Source organism: Malaclemys terrapin, chromosome 5, assembly GCF_027887155.1.
Source record: "Malaclemys terrapin pileata isolate rMalTer1 chromosome 5, rMalTer1.hap1, whole genome shotgun sequence".
Taxonomy (NCBI): domain Eukaryota; kingdom Metazoa; phylum Chordata; order Testudines; family Emydidae; genus Malaclemys; species Malaclemys terrapin.
Genome location: NC_071509.1, coordinates 54,302,119 through 54,316,627, shown reverse-complemented (window position 1 = coordinate 54,316,627; position 14,509 = coordinate 54,302,119). Strand labels below are relative to the sequence as shown.

General features: G+C 41.0%; 1 protein-coding gene across 1 annotated transcript in view; it reads left to right on the top strand.

Annotated features, from left to right (window-relative positions):
* The window catches only part of DLC1 (DLC1 Rho GTPase activating protein), a 417,446-nt gene extending 404,789 nt beyond the window's left edge, over positions 1 to 12,657 (top strand). The window contains exons 11-18 of the mRNA XM_054029697.1: positions 82 to 241; positions 496 to 694; positions 4,396 to 4,609; positions 5,995 to 6,109; positions 8,641 to 8,859; positions 9,619 to 9,836; positions 10,049 to 10,222; positions 10,887 to 12,657. Coding sequence (XP_053885672.1) covers positions 82 to 241; positions 496 to 694; positions 4,396 to 4,609; positions 5,995 to 6,109; positions 8,641 to 8,859; positions 9,619 to 9,836; positions 10,049 to 10,222; positions 10,887 to 10,992 — 1,405 coding nt within the window. The 3' untranslated portion in view covers positions 10,993 to 12,657. The remainder of the gene's footprint in view (positions 1 to 81; positions 242 to 495; positions 695 to 4,395; positions 4,610 to 5,994; positions 6,110 to 8,640; positions 8,860 to 9,618; positions 9,837 to 10,048; positions 10,223 to 10,886) is intronic.
* Positions 12,658 to 14,509: the final 1,852 nt, after the last annotated feature.

The following is a 14,509-nucleotide window of genomic DNA, read 5'->3' as shown; positions in this document are numbered from 1 at the left end:
GAGGGGGGAGTGTAGTGAGAATGCTGTGTGTGCTGTGCTAACAGCTAAGCTTTCTCCTTCTCCTTCTCTCTGCTTAAACAGGGCTGTACCAAAGTTTATGAAAAGGATTAAGGTCCCAGATTATAAAGACCGGAATGTGTTTGGAGTTCCCCTGCCAATTAATGTCCAGCGTACAGGGCAGCCTCTTCCACAGAGCATTCAGCAAGCCATGCGGTACCTCCGCAACCACTGTTTGGATCAGGTTAGTTTCACTTCACTACCATTCCACTACGCTGTCCCCATCCCAGCACTTGATTATTTATTGTTCTTGAGCCAAATCTTCAATCCCTTATTTCTTTTTTACTCTAGCCATATTCAGGCACAATTCCCACTGAAGTCAGTGGGTAGGACTGTAGGATTTGGCACCTCCTTGGTGGATTTAATATCTGTGGGTTTTTTGTTTTTGTTTTTGTTTGTTTTTTTTTTTTTTTTTTTTAAATATGCAAACACATGTAGGTTGGACTGTTCAGGAAATCTGGAGTCAAGTCAAGAATCCAGGCTTTGCGCCAAATGAATGAGAGCTCAACAGACAGCGTTAACTATGAAGGCCAGTCTGCTTACGATGTGGCAGACATGCTAAAGCAGTACTTTCGTGATCTACCTGAGCCGCTCATGACCAACAAACTCTCTGAGACATTCTTACAGATCTACCAATGTAAGTCCTGAGATTCCCTGGGTGGGAAATTGGGCCCTGGTTTCAGAGAAATATTCCCAAATATGCACTCCTACAATGTCTAATTAACGAGGCTGAACTGCCAAATATATCCCTCATCTGGGCACCACATGTGTTGGCTGCTAGGGAATTTGGAAACCATGCCATTTGATACCATCGTATACTTTACCTTCTTTTTGAAGTATCCATTATTTGTCATCCTGCCTCTTGTGAAACTGATTTTTGGTTCTCTAGTTATATAGTGATATAGATGGCAAATTTTCCCAGTTTCATCAGTTTCTGAATGCTTGGAACCGATATAAACCCTCTGCCTCTTTGAATTGGAATTCTCTGTCTTCTCCGGGCATGCTTTTGATTGAGATTTAAAATAAAGTTCATGTCTCATTTGCAGGGGGTTGGGAGGGAGGTTGCAGATACAAGGTTAGAGAGCTTTGATTTCTGAAAAATTGCAAATTTGCTTCAGAAATTACTATGTCCTTTTACAACAGGATTGCCCAAACTTGTGACAGTCCTTAATCTTGTGTCATTTTATGCCCAGTAGCAGCACTCATAAACTTATTAAAACATTTTTAATCTTACAGCTGCCATTTTATCATTTCTACTACTGGGGCCTAGGGTGTGATCCACAATGGTACTTAGGCACCTGAGTCCCAGTGTTGGCTCCACTGCAATCCATAAAACTCCTGCCAAACCCTCTTGGCACCTAAACTCCCTTGGCGCCTAGGGGCTTGTCTACACAAACAACTGTTTCATGGCATGCTGGGGTGTGACTCTACCCCACACGGGCCTGCCACAGACAAACTGTCCGTGTAGACCCTGCTGATGTGCAGTTACAGTTACTTAATGCACTTTGATCCAGTCCCGTTTCAAGGAGGGTTAAGCTCAAGGTGGGTGCCCTATATCAGTGGCCTAGAGAGTCATTTTCACTCTCTCTAACCCAATGGCTATTTAATTTATCCGCAGTGAAACAGTCATTGGGCTAGAAAGGTGGGGGACTCCGGTCCAGTCTCCCAGTTCCAATCACTTTTTTGTTATTTCTCCACAGTGGAACAGCTTCAGCAGGAGAGATTGTAGGAGCCCCACATAAGACTATCCCAGAGCTCAGCGGTTAGAGCTCTGTCCCGAGAGGTGGGAGACGACCGTCCAAATCCTTTCTCCCCCTCTGGCAGAGGAAGGAATTGGTTCTGGGTCTCCCACATCCCAGGCAAGTCCTCTAACCACCAGGTAGAAGTCAAAAGGTGGGTGGTGCTGCTGATGCCAACGCCACCAGCAGCCATTCTGCATAGCACAAGGCAGGTACCTAACTCATTTAGTAAGAAATATCTTGGGTACCTCAGCAATCTGACTACAGGCGGCCGATTCCTGTTCATGGATCAGTAAGCAGAGTTAGGTGCCTATCTCCAAGAAAGGGACAGGGCTTAGCACACACCTCTCATTGGCATATCCTATTAGTTAGCTCTGGTGGCTGGCATGCTGACTCTTTGTGGATTGAATTCTTAGTTGTTGCTTATCTTTCCCTATTCATTGTAGAGGGAGCCTAGGTACCTAACTCGGCTTCGTGGATTGCAGAGTTGTTCCTGTGATTCTCTCCCCACACCTCCCCAAATCCCCCTCCCCCCCTCCCCAGTGCCTAAAAGTGAGGTGCCATGGTGCTCAGCATTGCAACACTGAAGTCCCTTTGCTGATTCCCCCGCCCAGCTAGTGTGCTGATGGGCACTCTATACATAGCATGGTTGGAATTATTTCCAAAATCCCTTGTTTTAGCATACTGTGTAGTCTAATTATCCGGAAAGAAACAACTAATCTCCCTGTAGGGTGATTTCCCTTCATTTCAGCTTGATAAATTGAGTTCTGTACAGATTGGAAGCATTGTGTAGGGGGCCTTTTGGTGACTACACAATAGATGATCAGATCACACCGCAATTCCCAATTTTCCTCTGCGTTGAGCTGTTAGGATGAGAATACCTAACCGTTCTTTTGAAATGGGTGGGAGTCAGCTGTCATAACGTTTCGATCCTCTGACCTCTTCGGGAGGCCAGGTTGATGCATATATGGATGTTGTGATTTCATGCTGCCTCTGTGGTCCCATGGTGTCCTCCTAGGCTCCATGGTAGGGTAGCTCCAATAGAGCTGTGCTATGAAGGACTCCTCATGCTATCCATCTAGGTTTCATTACTGCCCTCGTCACCATATCTGAATGCCTTACATCACACACCGCCTTCCCCCCCAAACTCCCCATGGGAATTGTACAGGGCTGAAGGAGATGTGCTAATGCCAACTCAATTAGCACCAGCTGATATGATGTGGGATAGGGGTGGAGAGTAATGATGGCTGTCCTGCCACCCTGGACACCAACCCTGCAGAGAAATACTTTCTAGTGGCTGGTGCCAGGGGAAGTTTAATACAGTGCTACAAAAACTGCACTCCCCATTCTGCATCTCCTTCCCCTGGGATTGATCTGCAGGGGTTGCAGCTGCTCTGCCCATAAAAGGGGGATGAGCTAGGCCAGAAGTTTTGATCTGCTGTCTATAGACAGCAAAATCCTTTGGAAGTTGTTGTAAATTTTTCTTTCATGTGTATGGCCAGAATTTCCCCTCCCCTTGGTATTATGCTTAGCATATTGTATCTGATTGTGCCTGTGCACCACTTGTAAAATGCCTTAAGCTTATTGAGGGTGGAAGGCAGTATATCATATATAAGATATTTTAGTGTACCCTTTAAAACATTTTAACATCACCACCTACATCAGTTTAAAAAAACCCTACAGTTTAGCTTATGCTCAAAGTGATACAAAATAGATGGTCTGTTAGTAATGAGAGAATTACAGATGAGACATACCGCCAAGTTTCTCTTGAGCATGTCATCAAAGTTTTGCAGTGCTAATGATGGTAGAAACGCCACATGATTCAGCCCCTCAAGTTGCCTTTTTGGAGGTGGTTCACTGGTACTCACCTTGAGAAGCAGATCTGGCCTGGGTTATTTCATTTTATTTTTTTTCCAGACTTCCAGTTTTTATAAAAACACGAGTCAAAATTTCCTGCCCAAGGTGTTTGTTGTCAGTAACCACGGAGCCGTGTAATGGTATGGGGCTGCATGTCAGTGACTTTCTTTTTCCACCATGTGACTTTGAAAGATCTACTCAATAAAACAGGCCTCTGTGTGTTTGGTGAAGCACTTTCTGGTATTTTATGGCATCAGTGTTGAAAAGGTTTAGTACCCATTTATTTATTTATTTTATTTTATTGCTTCACTGATTGTTAAATGTATTTCCCTTGTGAACTTATTGAGAGCTGAAGAATTTTTGCTGGCATCTGTTAGCTGGACTTTGTTTCCATGTTCGACAGTGCCCATGGTCATCAGTCATACTTCTGCAGTTAACAGCTCTTTTAGCAGGGGTGCAGGAGGATGTAGTGCTTGAAATTAAATTCTATTACAAACTGATACAGGCACAACTTTTATACTATTGAGTTTCTCTTGAGGCAGGAAATAACTGAGGGTAGGTAAGTTGGTGGCAATAAAAAAAAAAATCCTTTGTATGTTGCCTGTGACTGGTATGCATCCTGGAGGAAATCCTTGCAAACTTGAGTAAAATAGTTGAAGCTGGAGTTTTGGATTGGGATGTATTCATGCTTGTGTGTGTGGAAAATCAGTGAGCTGATGAGAATATTACTAATGTTATGCAGATGTGCCAAAGGATCAGCGGCTCCAGGCTATCAAGGCTGCTGTTATGCTTCTACCCGATGAGAACAGGGAGGTCCTACAGATTCTTCTTTATTTCCTGAGTGATGTCACCGCTGCAGTGAAGGAAAACCAGATGACACCAACAAACCTTGCTGTGTGTTTAGCACCTTCCCTCTTCCACTTAAATACTCTCAAGAGAGAGAATTCTTCTCCAAGGTATGTCTCCAAAGAATGCAGGAGAATATAGTTCAGTACTACCATTCCTGTGATACTACTCCTTTATATCATTTAGCAAGTACTGGGATTCCCCTATTACAGCTACCATCTTGAACTTGCTTTGTAGTAAGTGAATTATCTTCCCCTCCCCCCACCTTTGATTACATTGGAAGCTTTAGAAGATATGTTAGGTGCAAAATGTATATTTGATCCCACTCTGTATGGCTGTAGGTATTTATAAAGCAAAACTAACCTTTAGAGACTTCAAAAGTCGCCAAGGAAATGCAATGTCCACCCCACAACGGTTGCACGTGTAGCATAATGTGAACTCCTCTAACTTTTCTCCTGCAGTTTTACAACAGTATTAAAATAACACCACTAGGTATCACTGAAGATTAAGAAGGCATGTTTTAGCCTCCTTACTGCATATGTCTTGCAGGGGTAATTCACCTAGTTCAGTTGTGCCACTATTCTGTGTCAAATTAGGTAATTAAACTTTAAATTCCCAGAGTTTAGGTCAAGCTAAAGAAGGGGTGGGTGTTATGAAGTTCAATGGGACATTCCATTGCAAACAGGTTGGTAGAAAAATGAAAGAGGTGGTCAGATAAGAAAGTAATCAGGTCTGAGGAACAATAGATTTACCCTCATTCACTGGAGAGCAACATAGTTTACCGATAATCAGAATGGAGTAGTCCAATTAGTGCTGCTTCCTCATTCATTTTATACATAAACACACACTAACGCTGGTATTCAGATCACCAGCAAGAGCAGGGAACCAAAGTGTTTACAAACAGGTGTTTATTCCTATTTCTGCTTATCGGGGGGCTAATTGAAAGAAAAGGCTTTGCCCTAGGGATGAAAAAGACACCAAATAGATTACCAGGGACTAGAATCACATGGGGGAGTTAGGTGCTGCAATGCTGAGCCTAACATTTATGGGCCCTGCCACTCAGTGGAATTCAGAGCCCTGAGTTGGGAGTGGGTGGTAAGTGCTATTTAAACTTTTTTTCCCCAAGACATTGAACTATGACTGGTAACCAGCCTTTGAGGCCATGTCAGTCACATCCCCACAGCTCTTTACTCTAGGTGGAGTCTTAGTTTTCCCATTAGGAACACTCCATTCTCTTTACTGGAACTGGTCATGATGGTCAGCTAGGCAGCCAGAGTGGCTATTTACAACTATGAACAAGTTTGCAATGGGTTAGACTTGCCACAGAACAGGCATAGCTGCAGTAGCAAGAAAAGACATTAATAAAATTTAACATTACACCAAACATTTCTGTCCTAAGCAGCTCTGGTCTATGCTATCAGGACATTAAGCAGTATAACTGCACACTTACCAAGCCATTAACTAATACTGACTTGTTTATTTTCCTCCTCCATAGGGTGATGCAGAGAAAACAGAGTTTGGGCAAACCTGATCAGAAAGATTTAAATGAAAACATGGCTGCAACTCAAGGCCTCGCCCATATGATTGCTGAGTGCAAGAAGCTTTTCCAGGTGAGACAGCCATCTGTGAAACAAATAGCACCACCAGTTCAGCAGTGATCAAAAGAGATCTCTGAAAAATAGACAAGTTTTCAATGGAAAGCCAAGAGTCCCTTTACAAACAACAAGGAGTCTGGTGGCACCTTAAAGACTAAAAGATTTATTTGGGCATAAGCTTTCGTGGGTAAAAACCTCACTTCTTCGGATCCCTTTAGTTTGTCTAATAATATAGTCTTTAAACAAACAGATAAGCACCTTTAAAAAGCATATAAAATCGTAGAACTGGAAGGCACCGTGAGAGGTCAGTCCAGTCCCCTGCACTCATGGCAGGACTAAGTATTATCTAGACCATCCCTGACAGGTATTTGTCTAACCTGCTCTTAAAAATCTCCAGTGATGGAGATTCCACAACCTCCCTAGGCAACTTATTCGAGTGTTTAGCTACCCTGACAGGAAGTTTTTCCTAATGTCCAACTAAACCTCCCTTACCGCAATTTAAGCCCATCGCTTCTTGTCCTATCCTCAGAGGTTAAACGAGAACAATTTACTTCCCTCCTCCTTATAACAACCTTTTATGTATTTTAAAACTGTTATGTCCCCTCTGTCTTCTCCAGACTAAACAAAACCAATTTTTTTTCAATGGTCCCTCATAGATCATGTTTTCTAGATCTTTAAATCATTTTTGTTGCTATTCTCTGGACTCTCTCCAATTTGTCAATATCTTCCTTGAAATGTGGCACCCAGAACTGGACATAATACTCCAGTTGAGGCCTAATCAGCGCGGAGTAGAGCGGAAGAAGCATTTCTTGTGTCTTCCTTACAACACTCCTGCTAATACATCCCAGAATGATGTTTGCTTTTTTTTTTTTTTTTTTTTTTTTTTTTTTTTTTTTACACAACAGGGTTACATTGTTGACTCATATTTAGCTTGTGATCCACTATGACCCCCATATCCCACTCCACAGTACTCCTTCCTACGCAGTAATTTCCCATTTACTTCAGACCATTTCTCCAGATCACTTTGAATTTTAATCCTATCCTCCAAAGCACTTGCAACCCCTCCCAGCTTGGTATCGTCCACAAACTTTACAAGTGTACTCTCTGTGACTTTATCTAAATAATTGATGAAGATATTGAACAGAATCAGACCTCGATCCGATCTCTGCGGGACTCTACTTGTTATTCCCCCTCCAGCTTGACTGTGAACCACTGATATCTACTCTCTGGGAATGGTTTTCCAACCAGTTATGCACCCACCTTTATAGTAGCTCCATCTAGGTTGTATTTCCCTAGTTTGTTTATGAGAAGGTCATGGGAGACAGTATCAAAAGCCTTACTCATGTCAAGATATACCAAATCTACTGCATCCCCCTAGCCACAAGGCTTGTTACCCCGCAGGGTTCAAAAATTATGAGTCAGATCCCAAAGCATGAGTGTGGTTTAAATATAAACCTTGGGCTAGAACACAATAGTTGGGAGAAGGCGCTCCGGGAGGTGGGGCATTGTGATGTGGAATGGTGTGAACATAGTTGGGTGTCTGACTTGAGAACCCGGCCTCTGATTTGCAGAAGAGCTGAGCACTCAACTCCAAATTGAAGTCAATGGGAACTGTGCTGTGAACATGTAAATTGTTATAAAAAGTTGAGTACATTGAAAAATTAAGCCCTATGCTTCTCAAATTGGGCACTCAAAATTAGTGTAAAATTTATATTCGTGTCACTTCCTCATCTGTGAAATGGAAATAATAATACCCCTTCACCACATAGGGATGTTATGAAATTGATTCATTAATGTTTGTGAAGTGCTCAGATCCTTTAGTGGTGATTGCCGTAGAAAAGCCCATGAGGCAATTAAAAATTCTGTGTTCAGAACACAGTTTGAGTACTGTGCAATAAATGAGGCATGGGGCAGACATTGAACAATGAAAATAAATATTGAGTAGCGGTTCCTTCAGTGAGCACCATCCATTTTGTGCCCTGAATGAGGGCCTGTGTAAAAATAATTAAATCATGTAAATTAAACTCTCATAATGCATGCACACAAGGGGATCAAATTAAGGTTCCATGAGCAATTTTAATTCTGGCACTTAATGTGAGTGCTTGATTTTACAACTGTAGCATTTTAAATGTAGTTTGTGTGCAATACAGTAAATGCAATATGTATACATATACTGCACCCCTCCATGTCTCTCATTCACTGTTTTTTCTCTTCAGGGTTGTGACTATATTTAGCTTTTAAATCCCAGTTAGCAGGAGTATGTAGCAAATAGGAACATGTAGCAAATATTTCTTTCAACAATTGCGTTTTTTTTTTCCCCTTCATCAGGGTCTTTCTTGTCTTTGTTCTTTCATTTATACACTGCTATCAATCTCTAAATTCATCCTCTGTGTTAATTGTCATCCTGCATGTCTGTAGTGGGAGGCATTCTGAGTTCAGATGACTGTCATTTATGAATTTTTGAACTGTTAGCTTTGACCATACTGAGTCCTTCAGAATATGAAGAAACGCTTCTAGGATGATGATTCTCTTTCTGCAATTCCCAGATTCCCGAAGAAATGAGTAGATGTCGGAATTCTTACACAGAGCAAGACCTGAGGCCTTTAAGCCTGGAGGAACTTGGGCGAATCAGCAGTACGGAGCCTTCAGACTATCATTGCTACCTTCAGGACTGCATGGATGACCTGCTTAAAGAGATGAAGGACAAGTTCAAAGGCTGGGTCAGCTATTCCACATCAGAACAAGCAGAGCTGGCCTACAAGAAGGTACATCAGTGGAGTCCCAAGTTCACAACTCCTGTTTAGCTGGCTGTTTTCTGTGGTTTAGTCTGGTACAGAATAGACCTTTTAATAGATGAGGGTATAGCAGAAAAGAAAACAATTGGCAAAGTGCATCTGTATTCTGAAAAGTGATTATGTGGGGGGAACCCACACACCCTAGTGGATCTGCTGCTTTTAGGGACAAAAGTAAGTTTATTCCTGTTCATTCCACAGAGCCAGCATATCTAGAAGGCAGCTCACTGCCTCCTGTACTTCCTTGTGCATCATAATCCTCAAAATATTTACTGAACTCCATTGACAGGATCAGTGCAAACCTGTAGCCAACAAACTTGCAGAGATGTAACTGGAGGTATTGTTTGGCCTGCAAGAACCTTTATTACTGGTAATGGTGGGTAAGAAAAGCAGCTTTCTTGCCTCTTGGATCAAGTTTGCAGAGCTGGTAGCTAGAAGTAATTGAGAGGCAATAAAGATGGCACCACAGGGTGTGGTTCTCAGTTTCCCTTTTCAGTTTAGAACCACGCTTTGAAGTTATGATCACTACCTTTAGACGGTAACTTAGAAGTTTGTACATCAGTTCCATTGGGCTATGCAGCTTATTCTCATGCATGAGGTTTTCTTTCTTATGACAAGACTAATAAGACATGATGTTTTGATCCCTTTATAGTATGTTTTTCAACACTAAGAAATTAAGAAGGAAAAGTGTAAATTGTAATAGTACTGACACGTCTATGCTGATGTTCCCAGGTGTGTGAAGGACCCCCGCTCCGGCTGTGGAAAGCCACCATTGAAGTCCCTGCTGTGCCTGAAGAGGTTTTAAACCGTTTACTTAAAGAGCAGCATCTTTGGGATGAAGATCTCCTGGATTCTAAAGTAATTGAAACTTTGGACAGTCAGACAGATGTATACCAGTATGTCCAGAACAGCATGGCACCACACCCAGCCAGAGACTCTGTGATTTTAAGGTGAGCTTTCACATACTGCAGCACTAGGCTTCAAACAGAGAACTATCAAAACTTAAGAAAAAAAAGTCTGGTTTACACTACTTCAGAAGAAGGGAGAGTTTGTAGACACCTGCCTATTTATGCAAATTCTAGCACTTTTTCTAAGGCTAGTAGAAACTTGTCCCTTTTCTTACGGTAATGTAAGGCAATTATTTCATGTTTGTTTTTAATAGAACATGGAGGACAAATTTATCCAAAGGAGCTTGTGTGCTGTTAGCCTCCTCGGTGGATCATGACCGTGCTCCAGTGGTTGGTGTTAGAGTTAATGTGCTTTTGTCCAGGTATCTGATTGAACCCTGCGGGTCAGGAAAATCCAAACTCACCTACATGTGCAGAATTGATTTAAGGTACAGTCTCCTGCTTTATCCCACCAAATTTTGTTGGTGGCGGCAGTTCCTCTGGAGGGGTTTCGTTTAGGGTTGATTATGCAGCATTTGTACTCATAGGCAGCTTGTATCATAGGCTGAGGAAGGCTATGCCTCCCCAAACAGCCCCACGTGGCCCCACCCACGCTTTGCCCAAGGCCCCCTCCTGCTTGCCACTTCCCCTCGGCTCCTCTTCCAGGAAGCATGCTAGGGCGACAACCTGTGGGTGGAATCTCACACAGTTATTCAGTAAGCCAGGTACATGTTTTGGTGGTTCTGTTCTTTGTGTAGTTAGTTGTTTTTGTTCCCCTTCACTTCTGGTAGGCATGAATATTTGAAAGAGAATAGTTGTATTCACACACTTCTTACATTAGTGACAGAGCCCAAGTTCTGATGAAATCTTACTTTTCTTTGCTCTGGTAAATCTGTGCGCGTTTGATTTGGATGTTGTACAACATGAAAACTAATAACCAACCTCTCCAGAGAAAAGGTGTTTCTCAGAATTCTGTTCAACCAGGGTTTTTGGAATAACCAGTAGTGTAGCCAAGTAGATGTTCATTTGAGCACCTTTGATATACTTTCGTTGAGTAAGGACCAGTATTGCTGATAGAACTTTTCATTTACTTTGTTTCCCTCTATGTTACAGGGGCCACATGCCAGAATGGTACACTAAGTCTTTTGGACACCTATGTGCATCTGAAGTTGCTAAAATCAGAGACTCTTTCAGTAATAAAGAAGTAAAATCCAGGTGACTACAACTACGCATTAAACCCATCATCAATGTACACATTCCTAGCAACTGAAGACTGTCGAATGGATGACATGCAATTGGTGTCTTGGAAGACTAATATATTTAATTGGACTGTGACCATCCCATACATTTTAAAGCTGCTTCCTGTCTGTGTAAGGTCTGTAGTATAGACCTTGACTGGAATATATAGGCTGACTGTGTGCAAAACAAAACAAAAAATCAAAACTGTATATTGTACTATTACTAGATGGTTTGAGTTGCTTCTGAGAAGCAAAACTCTTAATACAAATATATTATGGAATGGGGTAAAGATACTTCATTCCCATGTGATATTAGCTTTATGTACATACCTGTCATTTTATTTGTAATGTGTTGAGGGACTGGTGTATCCACTGGAATAGCTGGTACTCTTCAATGTGCTCTCATGGAGAGAAGCAAAGAAAGGTTTGCACAGAGATAAGTGTGAATGAGTGTAATTGTTGAAAGGAATAGCTAGAAGCATGGTGTCTGGTACACTGATATGGATCCACAGAATGGATTTTAATGTATTGGATACAGTTCAACCTGGAATCTCTGACTACCCAATGGACCAGCAGCAGCAATCCTTCATTCTTGCCTGTTTTGTGTTGTTAACATTGTTAACCTGTAAGCAATTGTTATAGTAGACTTGCTCTGTCTGTTTCATACCCACATGATCTTTTTAGGAGTGATTAGCAAATTTACTGCAATACAGAATACACTTGTAAACTATGTAGATTGAAGTAGTGTTGAAATTCTTCTCTAGTGGCCAAAAAAGCCAGTAATGTCAAATTGTTTTATTGCCTAAAAATGAATATTTGTTGCATTTACTCCTGGATGTGTTGTAATAATTGTACATGATCATGGTATGTTTTGCTATATCCTAATGGTTTTTAAGAAGAAAATGTAGACATAGGAATCCTGATGGCAGGACGCCTAAGGCAGCAGACAGAGTAAGTTGACTAGAAAGATTCATATGGATTTTTCTCTTTTACCTGCCTTTCTGAAAGCTGCACATTAACATGAAGCTTTGAGAGCTTCAATGTGAGCCATTTAATTTTTTAAAAACCCTTTGGATATTTCTCACTGACAATCATGTTATGGAAGTAGGAAACCAAGAGGTCCTCTGGAAAAGGTGGTCTTTATGCAGGTTTTACTATAAAGTACGGATTTGATTTAGAGATGCAGTATTATGTGAAAAATGTATTTTGTGACTGAGGGTATGAATGAGTTGCAAGGTGGCTGAAACTTTTTGTTACCGTTGTCAGTATTAGTTTTATTTTTTTTAATGGCAAATGTATTAGTTTTCTCATGAATAAGGAGCCCTTCTATATTCAATTTGAAACTCTTTGAATTTGTAAAATCATATGGTGTACATACCAGTCTATCGTAAATATGTATACTTGCCCACAGTGTACTGTCAAACATAAGTAAAGCATGATAAAGATAATTATTTAAAATATACTTGTATTTATACCTCAGATATGCTTTTGAGTGTTTGTACCTCAAGTATTTGTTTTCCTTCTATTGTAAATATGCTTTACATGATTAAGGTCTAAGAGAGAACACAAGAGGAAAAAGTTTATAACTTGGTATATGTCTGTACAGAGTATAATCAATAAGTGCACTATTAAATGTTTAAAACTGGGGGGGGAAATCTAGTGTCTTCACATCTTTTTGCATATAGTTCTTCCTAAATTCCTGCCCATAATCTGCATTTCATACTAAGTCTGATCCTGAGAGATGCTGGAGTGCTCTTAACTCACATGTATTTCAAAATTGCTCTGGACCTCACAGAATCATCGTCATAAAGCATCCTCCATTCAACTCCTACTCAGAAGTTCCCACTGACATCAAAGGGAATTTTTGCCTGAATGGGAATAGGGACTGCAGAATTGGACCCAACATCAGTACAATAGCTCCAGGAAGCAGAGTTCCTACCCTTGCAAAATAGATTTTCTGATTGAAAAATTGCATTAAGATAGGGCTCCATGTAAAATGAGGTTCACTGCAAACAGGAAACTCTGCTGGCTGTTCAGGAAGTGAGGAGGTTCTTTTGAAATGAGGACAAATGAATAAAATGTGAAAATCTGAGAAAGTTAAATCCTATGCACCAATGAAACAAAGCCAAGCAATTAAAAATTAAAGTCAATTGAAATACCACCTGGGCATCTGGAAAAGGATTTTGGGTCTCTACAAGGCTTTTTTGGGGGGGGGGGGGTGTTGGGGTTTTTTTTGAACACCAAATCTATATTTAAAATGGTGCTGCTTTCTGATTAAGAGGTTTAAAAACTTTTGATGAGCAGGGCTGGGTAATCTCAACTCATTTATTTTAATAGGACAGCTCCTCCTAAATGGACCCATAGAGCAGTCAATGCAAAGAAGTGATAGGCATCTTGAACATACTTTTATTGGTCAGAGCTAAACAACCCTATTGCTTTTAAGAGTTCTAGAATTTTACACTTTTCAGGTCAAAAGACCTTGACCTGTTTTATTCTTTAGCAATCCTCTTTTTGGACTTCTACCATGAAGCACTTCCCCACTCCTCCCCAAACTGTATAGAGTAGTAATCAATCTCTTAAACAGCAAACAACAAAAACTGGTAAATGCATGAGGAGATGTAAGCTGCATCTTCAATTTCAGGTTTTTCAACCCATGCTGACGTTTACTCAGACCTTGTAGGGTTAGAACTAAACATGGCTTTTCTTCTTCCTTGGCAGATATGCCAAAAAAATCCTGCCTCAAACATTTTAGACTAATTGTGACCTAAAACATCTGATGTCTTTGGAACACTTTGTTCCACAATATTAAGCCCATCTTAGTTCAGTAGCAAAGTCAGTTTTCCTTCACCTTGTAACTTTAAGCTCTTTATGCTTAACAAGGTGTTTTCTTGACAGTGTTTGGTTACTTCAGGTTCAATTGCCCAACCTCTATTTTTTTTAAGGTAAAGTAACACTCGTACACCTTAACTTTTATTCAGACCAACTTTCATTGCCATTGACGGTAGCTTTGTGCAGGGCTGGCTCTAGGCACCAGCAAACCAAGCATGTGCTTGGGGTGGCAGAATTCCAGGGGTGGCTTTTTTTTTTTTTTTTTTTTGCTTTGGCAGTTGTGCTCCAGAAGTTTTTTTTGTTTGTTTGTTTTTGCTTGGGGCGGCAAAAAACCTAGAGCCAGCCCTGGCTTTGTGCCAAGAGTGCTGGATTGCACCCCAATGAAATTCCCAATACCCTTATTTGCATGACAAGCTATACAAATCTTGCCTAAGTGTACCTCAGTGAGGATCAAGGTATTTTATGCAATTCCCATTTGAATTTTTGAAAAATCAAGCATGGCATTCTCAGAGTTCACACTTTTTGGAATCCCATGAAGAGAATTTCCCAACACCATGAAGTTATATAGTCAGTTTCAGTCAGTTCACCTTCAAGTATTACACGCCAAACTTGGTCAGTTATTTTGAGGTCCTAAATGAAGTGATCAAAGTGGTCTCAGCTCAGTTCTTG